The sequence below is a fragment of the Salvia splendens genome, chromosome 12, assembly GCF_004379255.2.
Source record: "Salvia splendens isolate huo1 chromosome 12, SspV2, whole genome shotgun sequence".
In the NCBI taxonomy this organism is placed as follows: Eukaryota; Viridiplantae; Streptophyta; class Magnoliopsida; order Lamiales; family Lamiaceae; genus Salvia; species Salvia splendens.
This window is the reverse complement of record NC_056043.1, coordinates 24652798-24674445: the sequence shown is the minus strand read 5'-3', so window position 1 is coordinate 24674445 and position 21648 is coordinate 24652798. Positions and strand designations below refer to the sequence as shown.

At 38.1% G+C, this 21648-nt stretch overlaps 2 protein-coding genes across 3 annotated transcripts; one reads left to right on the top strand and one right to left on the bottom strand.

Moving 5' to 3' along the window:
• The first annotated feature begins 8812 nt into the window (after window positions 1-8812).
• On the top strand, window positions 8813-10961 carry LOC121758768 (U5 small nuclear ribonucleoprotein 40 kDa protein-like). Its single transcript, XM_042154162.1, has 2 exons — window positions 8813-8936; window positions 9599-10961. Exon 2 carries the CDS (start codon window positions 9663-9665, stop codon window positions 10686-10688), a length of 1026 nt encoding a protein of 341 aa, XP_042010096.1. The 5' UTR covers window positions 8813-8936; window positions 9599-9662; the 3' UTR covers window positions 10689-10961.
• Window positions 10962-11174: 213 nt separating this feature from the next.
• Window positions 11175-16830, bottom strand: LOC121758767 (probable sugar phosphate/phosphate translocator At3g17430). 2 transcript variants are annotated; one of them, XM_042154160.1, is made up of 10 exons: window positions 16492-16830; window positions 15905-16206; window positions 15098-15205; window positions 14347-14378; window positions 14172-14273; window positions 13224-13285; window positions 12868-13129; window positions 11822-12087; window positions 11657-11745; window positions 11175-11501 (listed from the first exon to the last, which is right to left on the bottom strand). In XM_042154160.1, exons 2-10 carry the CDS (start codon window positions 15986-15988, stop codon window positions 11337-11339), a joined length of 1170 nt encoding a protein of 389 aa, XP_042010094.1. In that variant the 5' UTR covers window positions 15989-16206; window positions 16492-16830; the 3' UTR covers window positions 11175-11336. The 2 variants fall into 2 exon arrangements, with proteins under 2 accessions (XP_042010094.1, XP_042010095.1); XM_042154161.1 differs by having other exon boundaries at window positions 14223-14273; window positions 16492-16829.
• Window positions 16831-21648: the final 4818 nt, after the last annotated feature.

Genomic DNA, 21648 nt, shown 5'->3' with positions numbered 1-21648 from the left:
TATTCCATCAATGACATTTTATTCTTTTTTACACATTATCCGTTGTTGATCTTGCTTGTTGAAGTCTTGCTCGGAACCATGTCTGCTTTTATGCTAGGTCAGGCTTCTCAAACCCAGAGAATCCACTAGATCACGAGGTCTAGGAACTCAGAGGATCTCAGAAGTCTCAGTCGTTGGACACACAAATTCTTCCTTCGAAACCCTCAACCCGCTATACTATGAATTAGTACAGGGAAGTAGGGATCGATCCCACGAAGATGGACGCGTAAGAAAGCATTTAGAAGACTCTGGAAAAGTGAATGGCTGCTGCCACGCAAATTTGGGTTGAGGAAAACTATTACTAGACTCAGGAACTAAATCTAACGCTAGACCTAGGAAACTGTAAACATCATGCAGACTGGGAACATATTTTTAACTTCAATCTCCCAAACAAATTTCCTTGACCTAGTAAACAACTACCTAAATTAGCTAGACATAAAGGACGCAAGCAGTGGGGACCATCTCCCCAAAACAGTAAGGTACGGAAGAAAAGCTGCAAATAACAAACTATGAATTTAACTAACAACAAGCTGCATCTCGTTACCTGATTCAAATGCGGATATGAAGAAAACAGAGCAAATAACTAGATTCGAACAGGACATACAGGTTCGGATGTCGGAAACGGACAATTAATCAGAAACCAACAGATCTACTTCTACTAGACGAAGTGAACAAAAACCAGAAACGAAACATCAAACTCATGCACAATCAGATAACTCTGCTTCAGATCCACACGTCGGATGCTTAATCCACTCCGGATCCAAGCAATCCGAACCAAATTACGACCAAAATCAACTCCATGGATTCCAATTCAACAAATCTGCTCCGATCAATGACAATCCAACCACGATTTTACTCCATCTCAACAGATCAAGTGCGAAAAGCATCCATTCAAGTAAATAACAAAAAACTCAGAAACAAACATCATCTAAACTCGAAATCAACTCCATCATTACGGAAAACAGAAATTGCATGAATACGAAAAATGAAAATTCAACAGTCAACAAGGCCGAGCTTCGAACAGCGAAGCTCGGTGAAATTCGCAGCAACAAACGAAATAATAGCAGTAAATTGTATCTTCGTCCTACGTGAGGACGGTGTTACTCGACAACCAAGCTGAAAGTGAACCCCCCAAAATCCCTCGAATTTTGAGACCTAAGTGTGTAGTGTGCATGAGTGAACCGAGAGCCAAAAGAAAAAGATCTGGACTTGTTTACACTGCATGCTCTCTCCCTTATATATATGTGGAGGTGGTCTTCTAGAAGCCTTCGCAGAAATCTCTATTCTGCCCTTCAGCTTCACGACCTCCTCCGTCTAGTCATTTTCCTTCAATCTGCACTTTTATTGTCACATTTCCTTCGCCAGGCCCTTGTCTTCCTTTTTTCCTGAACCTAGCGAAACTTTCTACACACCTGGCTTAAACAAATGTGTTAGACCCCGTAAATGCATGAATTCAACCCCCTAACCAATACATGAAATTAGCCTTATTAAACTGCTCACACTTAAACCATGCTTGTTCTCAAGCATGAAAGACAAGAAAAAAAATAAGGCGAATTTCAATGCATGGTTATCCTATGACCGACTCTACAGACACAAACAAAACACAAACTCCTAGACCTATACATACTACAGACTCACAAAAAGAAAATAAACACTTAAAGAAAAACACAAGGGTGTGAACTAGTTTAAACTTTTAGGCAGCCGTCCCCACAAGCTTAAGGTCTATCCGATTCGTCTACAGTCTCCAAATCCTCCCATTTCCTTCCTCTACTTAATCGATTCATCAGTTCGTTAAGATAGCCTATCGACTTCCCTATTGTTGGATTCACTCGATCGCTCATTCCTCACCAAGGACGTTAGGATCGAATCACTCTTAAGTCAATGGTACACCACTGATGCGTCGGGTTATGAGAATTTCTCTTTCTTACAGTCCTCTTTTTTACTTCCTGGGTCATGTTACTATTGCTTCCTGCCCTTTGGAATTTTTTTCTTTTTGCTACCATTTCTTTTGTATATATTTTTCCCTGGACTTCGTCCAGCTTATACCTCCGAATTTTTTATTTTATTCCTCTTCTGGACTTCGTCCAGCTTATACCTCCTTTCCTGGACTTCGTACAGCGTATACCTCCATAAACCCTTTTAGATATTTTTTTCATACTCTTTTCCCTAAGCAATCAAGTGGTGGCCCCCTTTTTATATAAGTTAACTCTAAGTGTATGGCTTATAACTCACATTTATGGTGGGGCTTCACAACTAGGTCATCTAAAGCATCCTCTATCGCCCTTACTTCATTCAAACCGACTTCAGCTTATTAAGGAAAAAAAGCCTCAAAGCTGACATGCATCCTATCTTCAATTGCTCTCACTAAGGGAATCTTGCCTTATTATATTCACTAGCTCATGCGACACACAAAACTTATACCTAAAGACTCCTATCGACATTAAACACAAACTGTACTACTCCCTCCCCCTCCCACTTCACTCAAGCTTGTCCCCGAGCTATCCCAGTGAAGGGGGGAAACATGGAAGTAATAACATATCACAACAACACAAAACGCACAACAAAACAAACTTCTCACACTTAGACCGAGCAACGGGCAAAGTGTGAGAAATTACAACAGAACAAAAACAAAACATGCCCAAAAGCAACACAAACTTCTCACACTTAGACCAAAGCTTGGGCTAAGTGGGAGAAGACACATAAAAAAACGCAGACAAATATACATCAAAAGGCATGCTGGAAAAATAAACACAAAGCATAAACACAAAACGGCAAACATATAAACATCTAAGAACTGAAAGAAAATAAAAAAAAAACTGAAAGTAAAGTTACTTGGTCAAGGGGGGTCTCAATTCAGGGTTTGCCCCCCTCGGGAGCCAAACTTGGGTGGAACATAGGGTCGGGTCACTTTCTCTTTCTTCCTAGCCGGCGACTCCGGCTTCTCCTCATCCTTCTCACTCTTGTTAGACACTGGCTTCTTTACTGACAGGGGCTTAGATGCAGATGGGGTTATCAGGGGCCTGGACGCTGGTGGGGGCTGCTGGAGAGAAGAACTTCCCTGCCCTGGCGGCTTGGACACACTGTTGGGTCCAGCGGGCAATTTCTTCTGGGGCTCGGGAAACTTCTCCTTCAGCCAATTGGTCATCATCATCATCAAGGTGACGGCCTCCACCATACGATCATTCTGTGCGAATGACCTCCCCGCCAGCTCAGTAACACTGCCCCTGAGGACTTTTAACTCGTCCCGGACTCCGCCGAGGTCTTTCCTCATCTCGCCCATCTCCTTTCTGACGTCACTGAGCTCATTCTGCATCATGCCCATGCCCTTCTTCTTCTCTTCGTACTCTTCACTGGCCACGGCTTCGACAACATCCTGTTCTGGCTTCACTTGGGGTCCCATTCTGCCGACCTCATAAAAGCAAACATCCTTCCCATGCATGTAGAGCAGGCCCTTGTTGAAGAAATAATCGACGCTAAATATCTCTGGCGGCTCGCACATGACTACCTCCGGCGCAGATTTTGCAATCTTCATGATTGTGTTTCGTTGAAGGTAAGCTCTGAGAAGGTGACATGTATACATGTGGCGGGAGGGATTGGCAGCCATCTGGTGACAAGCCTGGGCCAACCAATAGCCCAAGTGTACACGCCCTTCGCCATGCACCATGTAAAATAGAGGTCCGCTGTGGTCAATGCAGAATTGGAGGTCCCCATCAAATTATAGCTTATAAAAGTCTGAGCAAAACGCAGGATACGGTTGTCGATATGGAAAGCCTTCGAGTAGCTAGTCTTAAACTGCCCCACTTTAGGATGGGTGACAAATTCCCAAGCAGATTGCGGTTTGAACCCCGGAGTGTACTTCGGTGGTCCCACCACGCGCTCATTCCAAATGCCTTCGTCATCTTCTGCGCGAGTAAACAACCCCAACCGGAGGGACCATTCTCTGATACTCATTTCATGTTCTTCTGTAAAAAGTCAGAAAGTAATCGAGTCCGCGTCGAGATCGGTGGTTGGTTTCAGTCGAAAAGTCGAGAAAAACTCCCGGGCCAGTGCTGTTGGCACCTCCGCGTCACTATGTTTTAGAAGCCAATCAAATCCAATTACACCGATGTACTGACGGAACTCCTCATCGGAGTCTATCTCCTGTAACTCTTCCCGATCATATAGTTTCCCGGATTTTGCTAGCTTGCCAGAACCACATCGCTCTTTGTACGTTGCTGCCCTTTTTGGGTCCTCAAATTTCCCCATTGCTTCCAACAATCCTTTCGTCAGCCAGACTACTGCTGGCTTAAAATTCAACTCCTCCTCTTGTTCATCCATCTCTTCTTCATCAAACGCACTATCCGGAGTAGGGCCAACTCGTTCCTTGGCGAAGGGAACTTTAGTAGGGGCTGGAAGTGGAGTTTCAACAGATTAGCCCGCTGCAGTCTGCTTGGACTTTTTGGTCCGGAAGGTAGCAGCATGCTTGCCTTTTCTTATGCGTTCCGCCGCCAGGCGGCGCTCCTCTGCTGCGTCCTCTTCCCTGCTAGACCCAAGGACATCCTCCGCTAGTTCGCCCTCTGTTCTCGGGGCTAGGCATTCCTCCTCCGTGGGTAGAGTGAGATCTTCAATCTCGTCCCTCAAGTTCCTTCGGGCCCTACGCCTGGCCTCTCTCTTATCCACCGGTGAGTCTGCATCCTTCGTAATCTCTTCCAGATCAACCACCAACTCAACCCCACTCTCCATGGGCACCGAAACGTCCTCAGTAACGGGGGCCTCTCCCCCTTCAGACAAACTAGGGGTCCCCCCTCGATGTAAACAAGGGTTTCCCCCTCAGCAACTAACCGGTCAGAAATAAGGGCTTCACTGCCCACGAACCTTTCAGGGGTTTCCCCCTCAATCACCACTCCTTCAAAAACAGGGGTTTCCCCCTCACCAACATTTGTAGAAACACCAGGGGTTTCCCCCTCAACAACACATGCTAACCTCTGGTCTCCAACCACCATTTGCTCAAACCCCGCCGCCAGATCAACCCCATCCTCTTTTTCTTCGCCTACAGAAACGTCTTTCTCCGGCGCGCTAATGGTCGAGTCGGCTGTTGTATGTAAAATAACGGGTTGGACCGTCGAATCTTCCGGAATTGGCGGCGGTGGTGGTGCTGCGGTCGACGCTGCGGAAGGTTTGGTCTGCTCCATCATTGTCGTGAAAAGGGTGAAGGCCTTCATCGCCTCCTCTGTACTTTCGAATTTCTGCACCAAATCAAATATGAAAACCTCCGCACCGGAATCGACGGATGTGGTGGGGTTCCCTGCTTCTGATGCGTTCTTCATGACCTGAATCTACAAATTTCTCAAGAACTTGGGAGAAATTTCTATTAGGGTTGGACAACTATGGGTATAGCGAGAGAAAATTTGGGGATTTTTAGAGTGAGAGAGAATTAGGTTTTGGAAAATAAAAGAATAAGGAGGGAATTAGGTATATTGAGTAAGGATGGGAACGGTTGCAGGCGGTTGCAGGCGTAATGTAAGCAACCGTACGCTTTCCCATAAAGTGAAAATTTGAAATTCGAAACTTCACCACTTTCCTCCCAAACTAAAATCTCTCTGCCCCATGTAAACGCTACTCTCCGCAATACCATACTTAGATAAAAAGCAACAAAAATGAAACGCCAGACTCCCACGTCAAGGATTCACATGTGACAAAACAATTTCCCTAAGAAGGCTGATGTTTCGAAAATATTTTTGGAAGATTAGAATTTTTTTCTTTGTTTGGTAATTTTTTTTTCTTTTTTTACAAAAGCAATTAAACTATTTACACTTTCAATTGAGTACTCTCGAGATCACATGGTTCAATGTATAGATTGAAAAATGCATCCCCATTTACCTGACCCAGGAATTCGTCGAGAGCACTTACTCACTAGACCGATTATGCGATAATAGAGAGTGCGCGTAGTGGCACTTCCTCCACTACACACAACTCCGAATTATCCCTAAACACTTTCACTCGATGACCATTAACAAGGAAAGGAGTAGAGTTTGAGGCACTTCCCTAGATTTCCACAGCTCCATTTCCTCGAAGGCCAACAATTGTGTATGGCCCGATCCACTTGGACTTCAGTTTCCCAGGCATCAGGTTGAGCCTGGATTGGTAAAGGAGGACCTTCTGCCCTACTTGGAGTTCCTTGACCCAGAGGTTTTTGTCATGCCAGAGCCTCGTCTTCTCTTTGTACCACATTGCGGACTCATATGATTCCGGTCTCAACTCTTCCAGCTCTTGAAGTTGCAGTTTCCTCTCTTCCTCACAAGACTGGGGTCTCATATTGATCTCCTTGACCGCCCAATATACTCTGTGCTCCACTCCCACGGGCAGGTGGCACATCTTGCCAAACACCAACCTGTAGAGCGACATCCCAATAGGAGTTTTGTATGCAGTTCTGTAAGCCAACAATGCATCTCCGAGCCTCTTACTCCAGTCCTTCCTTGACGGATTCACCGTCTTTTCCAATATTGTTTTGATCTCCCTGTTTGAGATCTCCACATGTCCATTAGACTGAGGATGATACGGAGTTGAAAGCCTGTGGCGGACTCCGTATTTCCTCATCAGATCTTCTATGGTTCGGTTACGGAAATGCGTGCCTTGATCAGATATAATAGCTCGGGGCACACCATACCTGTTGAAAATGTTAGCTCTAAGAAACTTGGCCACCTCTTTGGCTTCACAAGACGTGGTAGCCTTGACTTCTATCCACTTTGAAACATAATCTACAACCACAAGGATGTATGTATTCCCGTATGAAGATGGAAATTGACCCATGAAATCCATCCCCCAGACGTTAAAGATTTCACAGACGATTACTGGGACTTGCGGCATCTCATCTCTCCTTGAAATTCCTCCAGTTTGCTGGCACCTCTCGCAGTTTTGACAGAATTCAAAAGAGTCCTTGTGTAATGTAGACCAATAAAATCCACTATCTAGGACTTTTCTCGCAGTTTTTCTTGGCCCAAAATGACCTCCACACGCCAATGTATGACAATGATTAAGCACATCCCTTTGTTCTCATTCAGGGATACATCTCCTGATTACCTGGTCAGCTCCCATCCTCCATAAATAAGGATCGTCCCAGAAATAATACTTCGCCTCGCTTTTAAGCTTCATCCTCTGGGCCCGGGAAATTTCTTGTAAACTAGGCACCTCTCCTGTGACCAAGTAATTTGCCAGGTCTGCGAATCATGGTTCAGCGTTCAGCTGACACTTCCCTTTCTCAGCATCTCCTGGACCTGTTATCGCCATTATTTCCTCCCAACTGATAGGTCTAGGAAATTTTCCTATGTAGTATAGATGTTCCTCCGGGAATGCATCAGGTATAGCTTCCTCCGTTTCTCCCTGGAAAATCCGACTCAAGTGGTCGGCCACTTTATTTTCTGTCCCCTTTTTGTCTCTGACTTCCTAATCAAATTCCTGCAAAAGTAACACCCAACGGATTAACCTTGGCTTGGATTCTTTCTTCGGCAGTAAGTACTTGATAGCTGCGTGGTCGGTAAAAACTATCACTCTCGACCCAGTAAGTATGGCCGGAACTTTTCAAATGAATACACGACTGCCAACATTTCCTTTTCCGTGGTGTCATAGTTTTTCTGGGCCTGGTTGAGTGTCTTCGAAGTATAGAAGATCACGTAACTTTTTCCATCAACCCTTTGACCTAGTACCGCCCCTACTGCGTAGTCGCTTGCATCACACATTATTTCAAACGGCAGACTCCAGTCGAGTGCCCTCATGATAGGGGCAGATACTAATTTATCTTTCAATAATTGAAAAGCCTGCTTACACTCTTCGTCGAAAACGAAATCAACATCATTATGCAACAGATGGGTGAGCGGCTGGGCAATCTTCGCGAAATCTTTTATGAATAGGCGAGGCATTCCAGAGAGAACGCCTGGGTGAGCGTTTTTCACCTTGAAATCGCCCGACATGTCATTTTAAGAGTTGTAATTTGATAACTGTCAAATGTTTAATTAACAGTGTTGACCAACAATCCACCAAACTACCTCTTACATTGCAGCAAAAAAAAGGCGATTATGTTGCCTTGGCGACCCCCACACTCCGGCCCGATATCATGTGAGGGGGTTCAATCAGGGTACACAGTAACCCGTTAAGGGAGAGGCCTAATCCACTGGCTGCCAGAAGCCCATCTCCCAATTCGAACCCAGGCTCATTATAGGATGATCTGCTCCTTCGTTACCAACTGCGCTGCCCCTGCGAGCAACCTACCTCTTACATCATTCACAATCAGGTAGTTCAAAATTATGAGTTCTCTTTTTCTTTTTAAAAATTATTACTCCATAATAAAGGAATCATTTATAAAAAATATTTTTAATCAATTTTTTCTATCTATCTTATTTTATTAATTATAAGTCTTTCCAAGCATCATCAAAGGTGAAATACTGCATTTAAAGAAATTTAAGAAATCAATATAGAGTATGGGTTTAGGGGTTTAGAAATCATCAAAGGTCAAATACTACTTTGTCTTTTCAAAAAGTTACTACAATACTATTATTATTCCCTCCGTCCCAATTAAGTTGAAATAAAATTTTTGGGTACGAAAATTAAGAAATTATGTTGAAAAATAAGATAGATAAAAAGAGTAATGTTAATGATAAAATAAAGTAAGAGTTATTGAATATTATTTTTTTATTAAAAAATAAAATGACTCAACTTAGCCACGAGCATGACGATTGGTGAGAGCAAAATAAATGAAGGCCCAAGACACGAGGCAATAGGCCCAACCCAATAAACTATACACGACATCGCTGAAACAACATTTCCGATCCCATCATTTCAGTGTAAAAGCTTCTTATGCGGATTGTTCCAGCACTCTCTTGAAGAACCCTAGCTTACAGGTTTAGAACTACCTCTGAATCGAGGTAATTATTGTGCGATTGCATCATTTTAGTGTTCATCAGCTTCTATCTAGTTCATAATTACCTACTTCGCACGGTTAGCAATGTCCATAATTTTTCTCTGCGTCATTCCTCTTTTCGGGTCTTTTACTTGATGCTAGTTAAGATGATCGTTTTATATTTTTGTCTTAGTTGGTTGCATTCTCCGAATTCTTTTTTAATGCCGATTTGCGTTGTGCTGAGTGTAAATGTGGAATTTAAATTTATAATTCCCGTTGGAGGTTTGATTTTATGTGTTCTAGATGTGACTAGTTATTTGATTTGGTAGTGTTGGATTGCTTTCAGTAGATTCTTTTTTTACTGAAAAGTGTGGCATGTGAGAATGTCTTCCTATGTTGAACTTCATGAGAATATCTTTGAAGGTGTGGTGTTGATTTTGATTGAAGGAATGCATATAAAATCAATAGGATGCTTTGTGTGTGAGAACTCAATGCTTTCTGATTACTTGCAATAGTAGATTTGTTCATATATTTGTATCATGCTCTTCGATCCTGGCTGTTAGGCGTTAGCCGCTTTGCAAAATAGACCCTTGCTCAACCAGTCCAGCAAATTTCACATATCCTTGTTATTATTTGATTATATATCTAGTCTGACTTGATGACATTCTTAATTCTACATCCATGCAGTGCTGAAGTTGCCGACTATTGTTGTCTTATTATTCAATATCTTAGTAAGTGAACGTAAAAGAATATGCAAGTCGAAAGTGCTCTATCCGTGGTTGGTCCAAAGCCAACAGAGTTGTCTACTTTCACACACAGCTTTGGGCCACCTGGGGCAGGACCCAATGGGAAACAGCGGACGTCAAGCTTAGAAACACCTATTATGTTGCTGGCTGGGCATCAGAGTGCAGTCTACTCAATGAAGTTTAACCCTGCTGGGACTGTCATTGCATCTGGTTCGCATGACAGGGATATCTTTCTGTGGAATGTGCATGGTGATTGCAAAAACTTTATGGTCTTGAGAGGGCACAAGAATGCTGTGTTGGATGTTCAGTGGAATACTGATGGTTCGCAGATAATATCAACAAGTCCTGATAAAACTTTAAGGGCATGGGACGTGGAGACAGGAAAACAGATTAAGAAGATGGTAGGGCACTTGTTTGTTGTGAACTCTTGCTGTCCTGCTCGGAGGGGGCCACCTCTTATTGTGAGTGGGTCAGATGATGGAACTGCAAAACTTTGGGACATGCGTCAAAGGGGTTCCATTCAGAGTTTTCCAGACAAATACCAGATTACCGCAGTCAGTTTCTCTGATGCATCAGATAAGATTTACACTGGTGGCATTGACAATGATGTTAAGGTGTGGGATTTACGAAGAACTGATCCTGTTATGAAGCTTCAAGGACATAAAGATATGATTACTGGTATGCAGCTGAGTCCAGATGGCTCTTACCTTCTCACAAACAGCATGGACTGCTCCCTTCGAATATGGGATATGCGACCATATGCCCCCCAAAATCGATGTGTGAAGATTCTTGAAGGGCATCAACACAATTTTGAGAAGAACCTGCTGAGGTGTAGCTGGTCACCTGATGGAAGCAAAGTCACTGCTGGTAGTAGCGACTGCATGGTTTACGTATGGGACACTACTTCAAGACGCATATTATACAAGCTTCCAGGCCATACTGGGTCAGTGAATGAATGTGTCTTTCATCCCAATGAACCTATAATCGGGTCTTGCAGCAGCGACAAGCGGATATATCTTGGTGAAATTTAGCTCAGTTAGTGCTTTATCCAACGTCATCTTATATGGTTGAGAAATGAGATGTGACAGTCATCGCTAAGACCTATATAAGGATTGCGGATACAGTCTATGATTATGGTATGTCTTGGTTTATGTGGGTTGGTGTTTTGTAGATGTTACACCATGCCAAATTGCCTACTAATTTGCCAAAAATCAAAAGTACTATGCTATCTTTGTTTGGTTCTGATTTGTCATCCTGATGTAAGTTGAACTGATCTGCATTTATTTCAAATTGTTGAAACTTAATAGTGGAGTATAATTTTGCTTGCTGGCTTGTAGAAAAGAATAGTATCGCTTGTGAGATGTTAATTACTAGTTGCTATCTTGTGAATCACCAAGCAGCTTTCAACACATCCTTGGATTGTAATTAATCTTTGAACATATAAATATTATGACTCTGTTATTGGCTCATCCATATGCATATTATGATAAGAATAAAAGAGAAATAAAAGTATAGGGTTCATGCAAACAACCAACTATTGCATTGTATACTCCAAAGAAATGTCAAGTATCCATAGTAATTCTCCTAGGTAAAGAATGACAATAGGCTGCAAAAAGAGCTGCTCCATGAGTAGACCAACAATCGAAGGAACAACTGTAACTAATTTCCAGCATCTATCTCTAACTGGGTTTTGACCTCGACAACAGACCCTTCGAAGCAGGAATCAGAGGGACTTCCTCGTCTATCACAACCTCTAAATGAGACCCACTCCTTCCGTTCTTTCCTGCCATACTGCTGTTTGAGGAGTTATCGTCCAGACCATACATATTGGAAGACCTCAGATCCTGTAAAAACATGGAGCACAAATTTGTTTGTGTCAAGAGGCTGATATTTTTCTCCTTCAAACGAAATTAAAAGTAGAAGTCATTTCTTAAAGAGTGGTGTGAAAGACCATGGGAGATTATAAGGTACTATTGTTTTGACTAAGAAGAACTTCTACCTTCGCTGCTCGTTCACTATCTCCGGAAGTTTGGGATGACCTAACATCATTGGCCTTCAAGTAATTGTACATGACGACACCACACAGAGCTGTAGAAACAATGATAAGTCTTTGAGTTGACTACTTCCACAGAAATACAAACTTAATGTGGAATAAGATTTGTACCAATAGCATAACCGATGATATTTAGTTTTGTGATTGCCGACTCCGGGAAAATGACAGTTGAAAGAGCAATAAGAATCCAGTCTTTTAGAACGCCAGCAACTCGAATAGTAACAGCACCAGTTCTACCAATTACCAGGAAGATTGAGAAATTCAAAGCCAATGCACAAAGTGCATTTGAGAAGAATATCCAGAAATTGAACCGGATCTGTGATACTTCAATCCCGGGCATCTCCAACAGGTACCATGGTACAAACAAGAACACAAAACTGCAAAGAAAATGGGAAGGACATCTCAAGTATTATACATGTCAATACACAAAATCAAAGCTAAATTTCATGTACCAATGGTTGCGGACTAAGAAAATAATACAAGTATAGCCTTCTCTTATAAAATGGAAGATTTAAAGCCCATAAGTTGAGAAATATATATGAACTTTATGGGCAAATGGTAAAACAAACATTAATAGAAAGTTACTACTGAGAATATATCAATTTTCATGTGAAGAGTTAAAATGCAGATATTTGGTAGGCAAATGGAGAATAATCCCATCACAAAGCTTTTAAGGAAACATGAGCCAAGCATCATACTCCAAGATTTGTTTGCTAAATCTTGATTCTCATTTTTTCAGAAATTACACCCCAATATGGATTTTATAACAGTACTATATCATTATCTAATGATTTTGCACATGAATGGAATATTGTAAAGCCCCCCACCAATCATATAGCGTAGTTGACATCACACGTCTAGATATGACATTAATTACCATCACACGTCTAGATATGACATTAAAGATACCAAAATCCAGCTCATCAAAGGCCATAAATTACATGAAGTTTGGACAGTGCATAAAGATGTTTAGTTGAGAAGTGAATTCATTTCACAACTACTTTCCTTAAACAAAGTTTGTACAATTTCACTCTCATAATGGATCAGTGCAGAATTTCATTCTGCAAGAAGCAGTGCATGCACTTTCCTCCATTGATTACTCAAGAGTTCAGGAATATGAAATGATGTGGAAATTTTCATGAATGCGAGGTTTGTACCTGCAAGGAGCAATGTAATATAAGCTTGTGATAGGATTGAGTGTTAGGCCCTTCTTTTGGAGCAGAACTTGGGTAAGAACCAATCTAAGAGCTTCAGCAAATATTCCTGTAACTTGATAGACTGTGCCCACTACATTGAAATGAATTTCCCCATATGACGATATCACAACTCCAAAACTGACCAATAGCATGTTCAGAAATAAATCGCATCTTAACTTGTCAGTTCCACAAAGAACAGCCATGAGGAAAGTGGCAACTGGCACTGCCATCACGTATAAGGATAAAAAAAATTAATCAGTCAACTTTCTGTGGCTAACAACTGAAATAAGAGGCCAAATGAAAATATGTAAACATACTCAAGGCTTTGAGCATCTGAATGAAGGCAACAGAGATGAATAAGTAGGCTGTATTTCCAAACCTGTAAAAGAGTATATCCTCAAATTAAAAATAGAAAAGAACATGGCTAATAAAATATAGTTTGACATACAAGTCGGTGAAGTGCCACCCAAGATGAGAACAACTTTCATAAATGACAGTTTTATAACAGCTAATATACGATAAAATATAGTTTGACATACAAGTCGGTATAATGATACGGTTTACCACTCATCCACACTATCATTTATCTCTTTGGTAGATTTTTCTGATACAAGTGAGCTTCCAGGAAAAACTACAAGTTGAGGGTAAGAAACAAAGGTGTTACAATATCTTTAACATTACTCCCTCCGTCCGCGAATAGGAGTTCCGTTTTTCCATTTTGGTCCGTCCGCGAATAGGAGTCCCAGTTCATAATTACCATAAATGGTAAAGAGGCCCCACATTCCACCAACTCACTTCACTCACATATCATTTAAAACTAATATATACAAGTGGGACCCATATTCCACTAACTTTCTTCCACCCACTTTTCTTAAAATTTACTAAAACTCGTGCCGGAAAGGAATGGGACTCCTATTCGCGGACGGATGGAGTAATTCTTATCATGAACTACAAAAAACAAAGGTATTCCAATCTCTTCAACATTTATTTTCATGTATATCATGAACCATATTAAAATCAACTAAATTGAGCGAAAAGCTGAACTACACTATTCAAAAGCAAACAATATGTTGTTGTTAACATCCTGATCCATCCTTGCAAGGGCTGTTAAAAGTGATGGTAATATTTAACAAGGTAGGCCCCAGTTTATTAAAGAAAAAAAAGTCAAGTCATGATAACCCTAAGTAGTCAATTTTGAAGTCTCCTATCAATAGGTGGTTCACAATTACTGCACAATAGGTAGCATGTCTCCTATGTAAGCATACAAAACCGTGAAAGCAAGCCTTTTCCTCCATTCTTTGAAAATCATCACGCACCATAGACTTGCAGCAAAGAAGGCACTAATAGGAATTACACATGTTGCATATCTGCAAATACCAAAAGCCATTATCAGACTATATGCTATATGCAGTAACTAAGAATGAGGGGAACATGTCTTACATTTCAAATGTCATCTTCACAGGTGATACAACCTGAAAAGGAGGGGGGGAGTAAAAGATATTGAATCAAGAAAATAAATCAATAATATGATATATTTCAAAATGATAAATGAAGGAAATCACTGAAGAAAAAATAGTACTGCCACAATTCAATTTGATGTACAAAAAATAGTTGCACAAAATCAAAAAAAAATAAAAATAAAGAAATCAAACATATTTTTCTTTAATAAGAGCAATCCACGGAACTGTACTGCCACAATTCAATTTGATGTAAACCAAAGCTTCCCAAATTGAATCTAAAGTATGAATTGGCTGTTTGGCTAGAATACAGCCAACCTAATATATCAAATTACAAGGTTTTAAGAGCCAAAAACTCCAATATGTACATACTGGATGGGAGTGGCCCATGGGCAGTATGCTAGCTAGTATGAAAGCAAAAAGACCAGCAAGGAAGCGCAACATAGGTTCAAGTTCGGGATTGGAAAAATGCATGGCTGGACAGCTATACTAGAACAATGCTTGGTCTCGATAATAATAGGCATAGTACTTCCTGACGAACGAATTGTAAATTTAAAATTCTCTAGCTAAAGGAATGACACTGACAAGTCCAATTAGATAAACTCATGGAGTTCATAATTTATTAGTCTGTTCAATAAGGCTTTTGCTGTTGACACGACTAGCTCAATAAAAATGTTGTGAAATGAAAACAGCAATAATAGTAATATGAAAGAAGTTCCATAAAAGTTATGTACCTTAAGAACACGGATCAGAACGAATGCCACAAAAGCCGAAAAGCCCATGTGAATCATCGTAAGTGTTATCGGCAATGGGAAATTGAAATACTTTGGTGAGAGAACCCACTACAAACACGAAAACAGTAAGAGGGGATAAATGTGAGGTCATGAATATCATAAAATCAGACCCAACAGATCATAAATTTATACATCGTGCATATATAACAAAATAACTACCACTTGTGCCAGGTATTTTAAATATTTAAATATTTGTCAATTTGATAAAAGATTCTTGCAACATTTGAGAGTCAGTCCTCTATCATGTAAACAGATTTTTTTTTTCAATTTTTGTACATGCCGCTGCATCTGCAAAAAACTGGATATTTTTTTCTTGTCTGTCTTAGTTAGGAGATCACTTTGCTCGTTAGCTATTTAGAAACAAACATTGCATATATCAAGGAAACACACAAAGTTCAGGCACCATAAACTAATGCACACCGCATAACATTCAGAAGATAATACAAGAGAATCTTATTTCATTTTACTTTTTATTCTGTATCATGACTGTTTAATCCAAACATAATCCCATACGAACAAGAGGTCTGCCTGCCTGCATAGCACTATAATTCTAACTGCGAGTCTTATATATTGTAAGTTAAGGTACCATCAGCTACACACAACACAAACATGTAAAGCTACAGCTAGGACATTTCCCAAAAATACCTACATCAAGGAAAACCACATAAACACATACAAAAGAACACAAACACCAGTTAACCATATCGATCATGTAATTATATTGGCCATTAAGCAAGTAGTACATACCTTGTTATACAGAATAACTCCTGAGGATAGGGTTATATATACTAAGAGATACAGGTAGGTCAGCAGAAGGTGTTTGCTGATCATTGTACCAAATTCTGTCCCTTTAAATCTATGCACTCATGCCCCAGATATAACGTCCTGGTATCTGTCACTACTAAAACTAACTAAACTAGTTATATTACAGCAAATCAACTAATGCTATATTTGGTAGAGGTGCTCTCATTCATTCCCTCGATATGTGACAAAAAAAACGCTTTTCCCGGGAAAGTAGCTGATGCTGCAACTCCAACAGCCCCTCGAATCTAGAAAAGGTACCAAAATCAAACGCATGATCAGAATCCATTAATCCATCGCAAGGTTCAACATCGAAAAGAAAATTAACCCCGAGACACAATCTCAAACGAATTACAGTCCACTATAATCACACTTAATCAATAATTACATAATTAATCTACAATTTCCGGAAAATATACCAAGATTGGCAGCTATAGAGATGGCATTGCGAAGAAACATTACGACAAACACGTAGCGGGCAGACTCGAAATGGGCATAATAGTAAATGAGTAGAATTTTTGAAAACATCGAACCTGAATAGTAAAATTAGAGCTGCAACTTCAACTGGGCCTCCGTAAAGCCAGTCGATTCGAGTTGGGTCTAAGGGAAATTCGGTGATGACGATACAAATTCCTATTGGGTCTTCAGAAAAAAAAGTAAAAAAATGTCGCTAGTCGGTCAAGGAAGTTACAACTCTCGCAGCTAACAATGGATTTAGGATCTGCAATTTTTGTGCGATATGTTGGAGAATTTAGTGAGGAAGATGTGATAACAGTGAATGAATCTTGCTGGTGATGAATCAGAGAAGAAAAAAAACTCTTCAGATCTCGGTGATTCGCTAATTAGTAATTGCTGATGTGTGTGTTTTATTTATTTTCAGCTATTTTACACTTTAACTAGAAATGGCTGTTGAAGCTTTATTTTTGTCGCATCTGATTAAATTGATAAGAAATTTAAAAATGTATCACAATTTAAGAGCACGAGTAGGAGTATAATTTTACATGCATGTGAATATAAATTAGATATATTATAATTTTATTAGGATGCCATATTTGAATGTGAATTTATAAAAATACTACTCCATATACGTAATTAAGTTAAGCTGACTCACGAATTTATATTAACTGTACTCATGATTTAATATTTTCTCAATTCTCATTGTTAAGCAAATCCCACCATTCCTACTATTGTTTATTATTGACGTAAGCATTTATTACTGCAAAATGGCAAAAAAAAACATTTAGTTGTATGCGCTTGCAAAACGCGCAAATATTTATTTCTGTTGTGTAATTAAAGTATCTCATTGAATTTTTGATGTAAAAATAAAAATCAAAATAATTTCCACTTCGTCAATCACTATCTGGCAAATTTTCTCGTTACTTCCTAACACATGATATAAAATAGAAAGTCGAAGACACGAGTGTCACGCTAGATTAGCCATAAAAGGTCAATAATTAATAATTGTAGTCTTTTTCATTTAATTATTTGATTTATAGTTTTGTGAGTTGTCAAATATATTGGGATATCATAAACAAGTTGATGTGGTTGTTTAAAGTGAGGTGTGGTGTTGAATATTGTAGCAAGAGTGATGCTGCTAGTCCACTATTTTGGACATTGAATTTCTACAGTTAAAATATTCTTTAACTAAGAAGAAATTCAGAACATTGATGGAAAAAAATGCAATCACAAAATTGGACAAATACCCCTATTTTGGACATTGAATTTAAATGAGTCACACATTTGGTTGGTCGTTTATAAGTGTCAACCGACACTAAATTTATTTTTTCCCCCACCAATGAGGTGCAGAGTGCTCAGAAAACGTACTAATCAAAAACAGAAACAATGTTGAAAATATGTTCCCATTCCCAACCCAATAAGCATTGCATGCAATAGGAATCATAATTAAATAATACTTCCTCCTTTCTCTAAAAATTAATAAGATTATAGATGACATGAAATTTAATAGGACGAACTACGAAATTGATAAAATATAATAAAAATATAAAGAAAATTGTCAAAAATAAAAATGGAGTAGTTTTATTAGACGAATCAAAATAAAAAAGTGAAACTATGGAATCAAAATAAAAAAGTGAAACTATTATTTAAACATGGATAATAAAAGTCCAATTCTCTATGGAAAAGCAGGAAGCTTCAATAATTAAACTCCACCGTCACTCAAAGTGCTCCCCATTAAAATTAAAGACTGCATCCTACCTGAGTAAAAAAATCATTATTACCTCAGCTATTAACTTTTTAATGAGATATGAACTGACAAAAAATCTAAAGCTTGTGGTTACCCTTTACTCCTAGGTACATCTTTCATATAATATATTTTCTGTTTTTTTTTTCTATTTTTCTGGCACTAGACATTAGAAAATGCCAAATATTGCCCGAAGGATTCCAAATAGATGCCCGTTCAAAACAAGTAATGCCAAGGTTTGGGATAATTACAATATTTATATAAAATATGTGATTATTTTATTTTATGTGATTAATTTTTATCAGCATAAAATTTAAGAAAAATATATTTATTAAATTAAGTAATAAGAAAATAAAGTAACAAAGAGAATAAAGTAAAGACATAAAAAATATGAGAGAAAATAAAATAAGAGTTTGTAAATAGATCGTTTTTTGTTAAAATAACAAATTAATCACTGTTAGGGCTGATATACTTAAAAACATGTTTCGAGTCGTTCGCACGGATAGAATTTTGCTTGTATACAATAAATTCTACAATTCACATTTATATAAAATATTTCTCAAACATTTTAAAGTATATAAAGCAAACAAATTTTAATTCTTTTGCTTAGTAGACTGGTTGTGAGAGTCGTTCACAATAAGATAACACAGTCGGTTCTATGCTATGCTTTGCAGTATAATTCGTAGAATTTCACAACCTATATATGCTTTGGCTACCTATCGCGAAATATTGCAGTGTGCACGTTTCCGTCGCCTTTACGAAATAAACAACACTGGTATGATATAGCACTGAATAGATCTAATAGTAAGATAAGTTTTTCTTGCTATTTACTGAAAGACAAGGTCTCGGTGATTGTTATATTAATCAATGTGATTGTTATTTTTTAATCAATGTTGACATAACATTGTACAAATATGATTATATGTGATTATGTCTGATTTATATTGGATGATGTGTGGTCCGTCTGTGTTGATTTGTTATGTTGGAAATTGTCGGAAATAAAGTAAAGTGTACTTGTTTGTACTTATGCCCCGTGCTTGAGTGTGTTCTGTGGGTACAATTGGCATGCCATAGGACAGCAACGCTGCATTATATCTGATCACTCGTCTTCTGGATAACCGAAGCGAGGATCATTTATCTGTCTGATATGCATCCTCATGGGTGGTTTGATAATCTATCTGCACCCTAAATGGGTGGTCTGTGCAGATTCCTCTTGAGGATAAAACTGCCTGCATCTGACTTTGTTTCTGATCTGGTCCGTGTACCCTACATAAAGGGCTATGTGTGAAATTTTGTGATGGTGTATTATAATTTGTCAATCAAATATATATGTCGATTATGTGTTAATAAGTGTATGATAATATATGAGTTCATGTGGAATATCTGTTATAATGTGATAGGTTAATATCTATTACATGAAAAAGAATTCTGTTATGATATAAATATTGAAAACCTAAGAACTTACTGACAATATTTATTAACATAATGAAGATTCGTATTACTATTAGGGGTGAACATTCGGGTTTTGGTTCGGTTTTTCGCCAAAACCGAAAAACTGAAAAACCGAAACCGAACTTTAAAAACCAAACAAAATAAAAAAAAACTGAATTTTTCACAAAAATCGAAAAACCGAAAAAAATGGAGTATACATTAATATATATATATATAATATTTTATTTTAAATATGCTAATAGAATATAATATATACTTTTTAATATATAAAATTAATAGAATATATATAATGCATATTATATAAAATATATTAAAATAATATATATTATATATATGATATAATATATTAAATTAACAGAATAAATATATATAATATTATATTTAAAATATAATTCAGTTTTTCGGTTATTCGGTTTTTTTCGCCCTAACCGAACCGAACCGAAAAACCAAATTTTTAAAAATTTTAAAACCGAACCGAACCGAAAAAACTGAAACGACTTTTAAAATTTAGGTTTGGTTCAGTTCGGATATTCGGTTTTCAGTTTTTTTTGCTCACCCCTAATTATTATGCACTTCCTGTTGACATAGTTTGGAAATTAACGTCGTGGGTGAAGTTTTGACCGTTGGTATGTGTAGGTTGATATGATCGGTGACTAAATAAGTAAACTGCTAATGATGTAAAAGTAATTCGAAATAATTGGCTATATATGTTTGGTTATGTGAAAATGTTAGTGATCTGTATATGCGTTGGTGTGTGAATAATAATTGATGATATGCATTTAAATTTGTATTCTATTCTACTAGTTTTTAAAGTGGTACGTGATTATGAATCTGATGAATTTCATGAGATCAAGGGATGATAGACTGATAATATGTTCTAGAATTGATCCTGATTATTGTGGTTTCTGGGCATTGTGTTGGTAATGGAGGGATGTTGCCCAATTTATGTTAGAAATTAATAAGACGTTAATAATATTATTGATGTGGTAATAATTGGTAAATAAAATAATAATAAGAATTTTTTTAGAATTTTAAGTTGTACTAGGATTTTTTTTTGCTTGAAGAGAATTTTGGCTAAAGTGTTGAGTGTGCAACACGTTAGTTGGCATTGGAGAGTACCAATCGATGTTTCTTCATGTCTGTCTCAGCGCTGCATCCTTGGTGGGTCACTGAGCTCTATTACTGATAGATCTTTCGAATTGTTAGTTGTGGCATGTTATCACTAAATTTTATACTTCGTTACTTCCTCTGTAATTGTAAATATGATTTTAATTAATGATTTAAATATTTGGTTTCGAATCGTTCGAAAAATGAAAATTTTAAATTGATATACTTGACGGCGCCTATTTTGTGACATTACCTATTCAGCTTGCAGACGCCGAGTAGGGGGTGTTACAAGGAGTTCCGGTTCACTTTTACCATAAATGATAGGTTGATCTCACTTTCCACTAACTCATTTCCTCACATTTTTTTATAAAACTAATATATAAAAATGAGTCTCACATTCCACTATCTTTTTCCACCCACTTTTCTTCATATTTCTTAAAACACGTGTTAAACTCAAATGAGACTCCTAATGACGGACGGAGGGAGTAATTCAACATCTAGAAATATAACAAATAATACCTAAAAATTCAAATAAATACATAAAAAATACAAACCAACGATACAATAATATTCATGTATGGGTAAGAGTGATGCCAAGTGCAGTAGGTCGGACAAGAATATTTTTTAAAAAATATAGGAGTTCTATAATTTAGCATTTTTTAAAAAAAATGAGTTTTAAAGTTGAAATCGTATACAAACTTATTCACAAATAAGTTTAAATCGTATGTTAAATGAATTTTTACATAAATTTGTTATAAAGTTAAATTTCTATCATATAAAATTATATTGTATTTGTATAAGTTTTTTTAGAAATTAAAAACAAACTTATGATGTCCTACTCATAGTAATTAGTTCATAAAAAATAGATTGAGTAAATAATTGTAGATTCAAAATATTATTCATATAGTTAGTTTAATTTACACCAATGCGA

What these genes read in the sequence shown, in the direction of transcription:
- LOC121758768 (XM_042154162.1), top strand. Translation starts at nt 9,663, where the DNA reads ATGCAAGTCGAAAGTGCTCTATCCGTGGTTGGTCCAAAGCCAACAGAG.
- LOC121758767 (XM_042154160.1), bottom strand. Translation starts at nt 15,988, where the DNA reads ATGATCAGCAAACACCTTCTGCTGACCTACCTGTATCTCTTAGTATAT. An exon ending in GTGAAGATGACATTTGAAAT is followed by an intron (nt 14,274 to 14,346) that starts GTAAGACATGTT and finishes TGGTATTTGCAG; the next exon opens with ATATGCAACATGTGTAATTC. An exon ending in TATCATCGGTTATGCTATTG is followed by an intron (nt 11,746 to 11,821) that starts GTACAAATCTTA and finishes TTGTTTCTACAG; the next exon opens with CTCTGTGTGGTGTCGTCATG.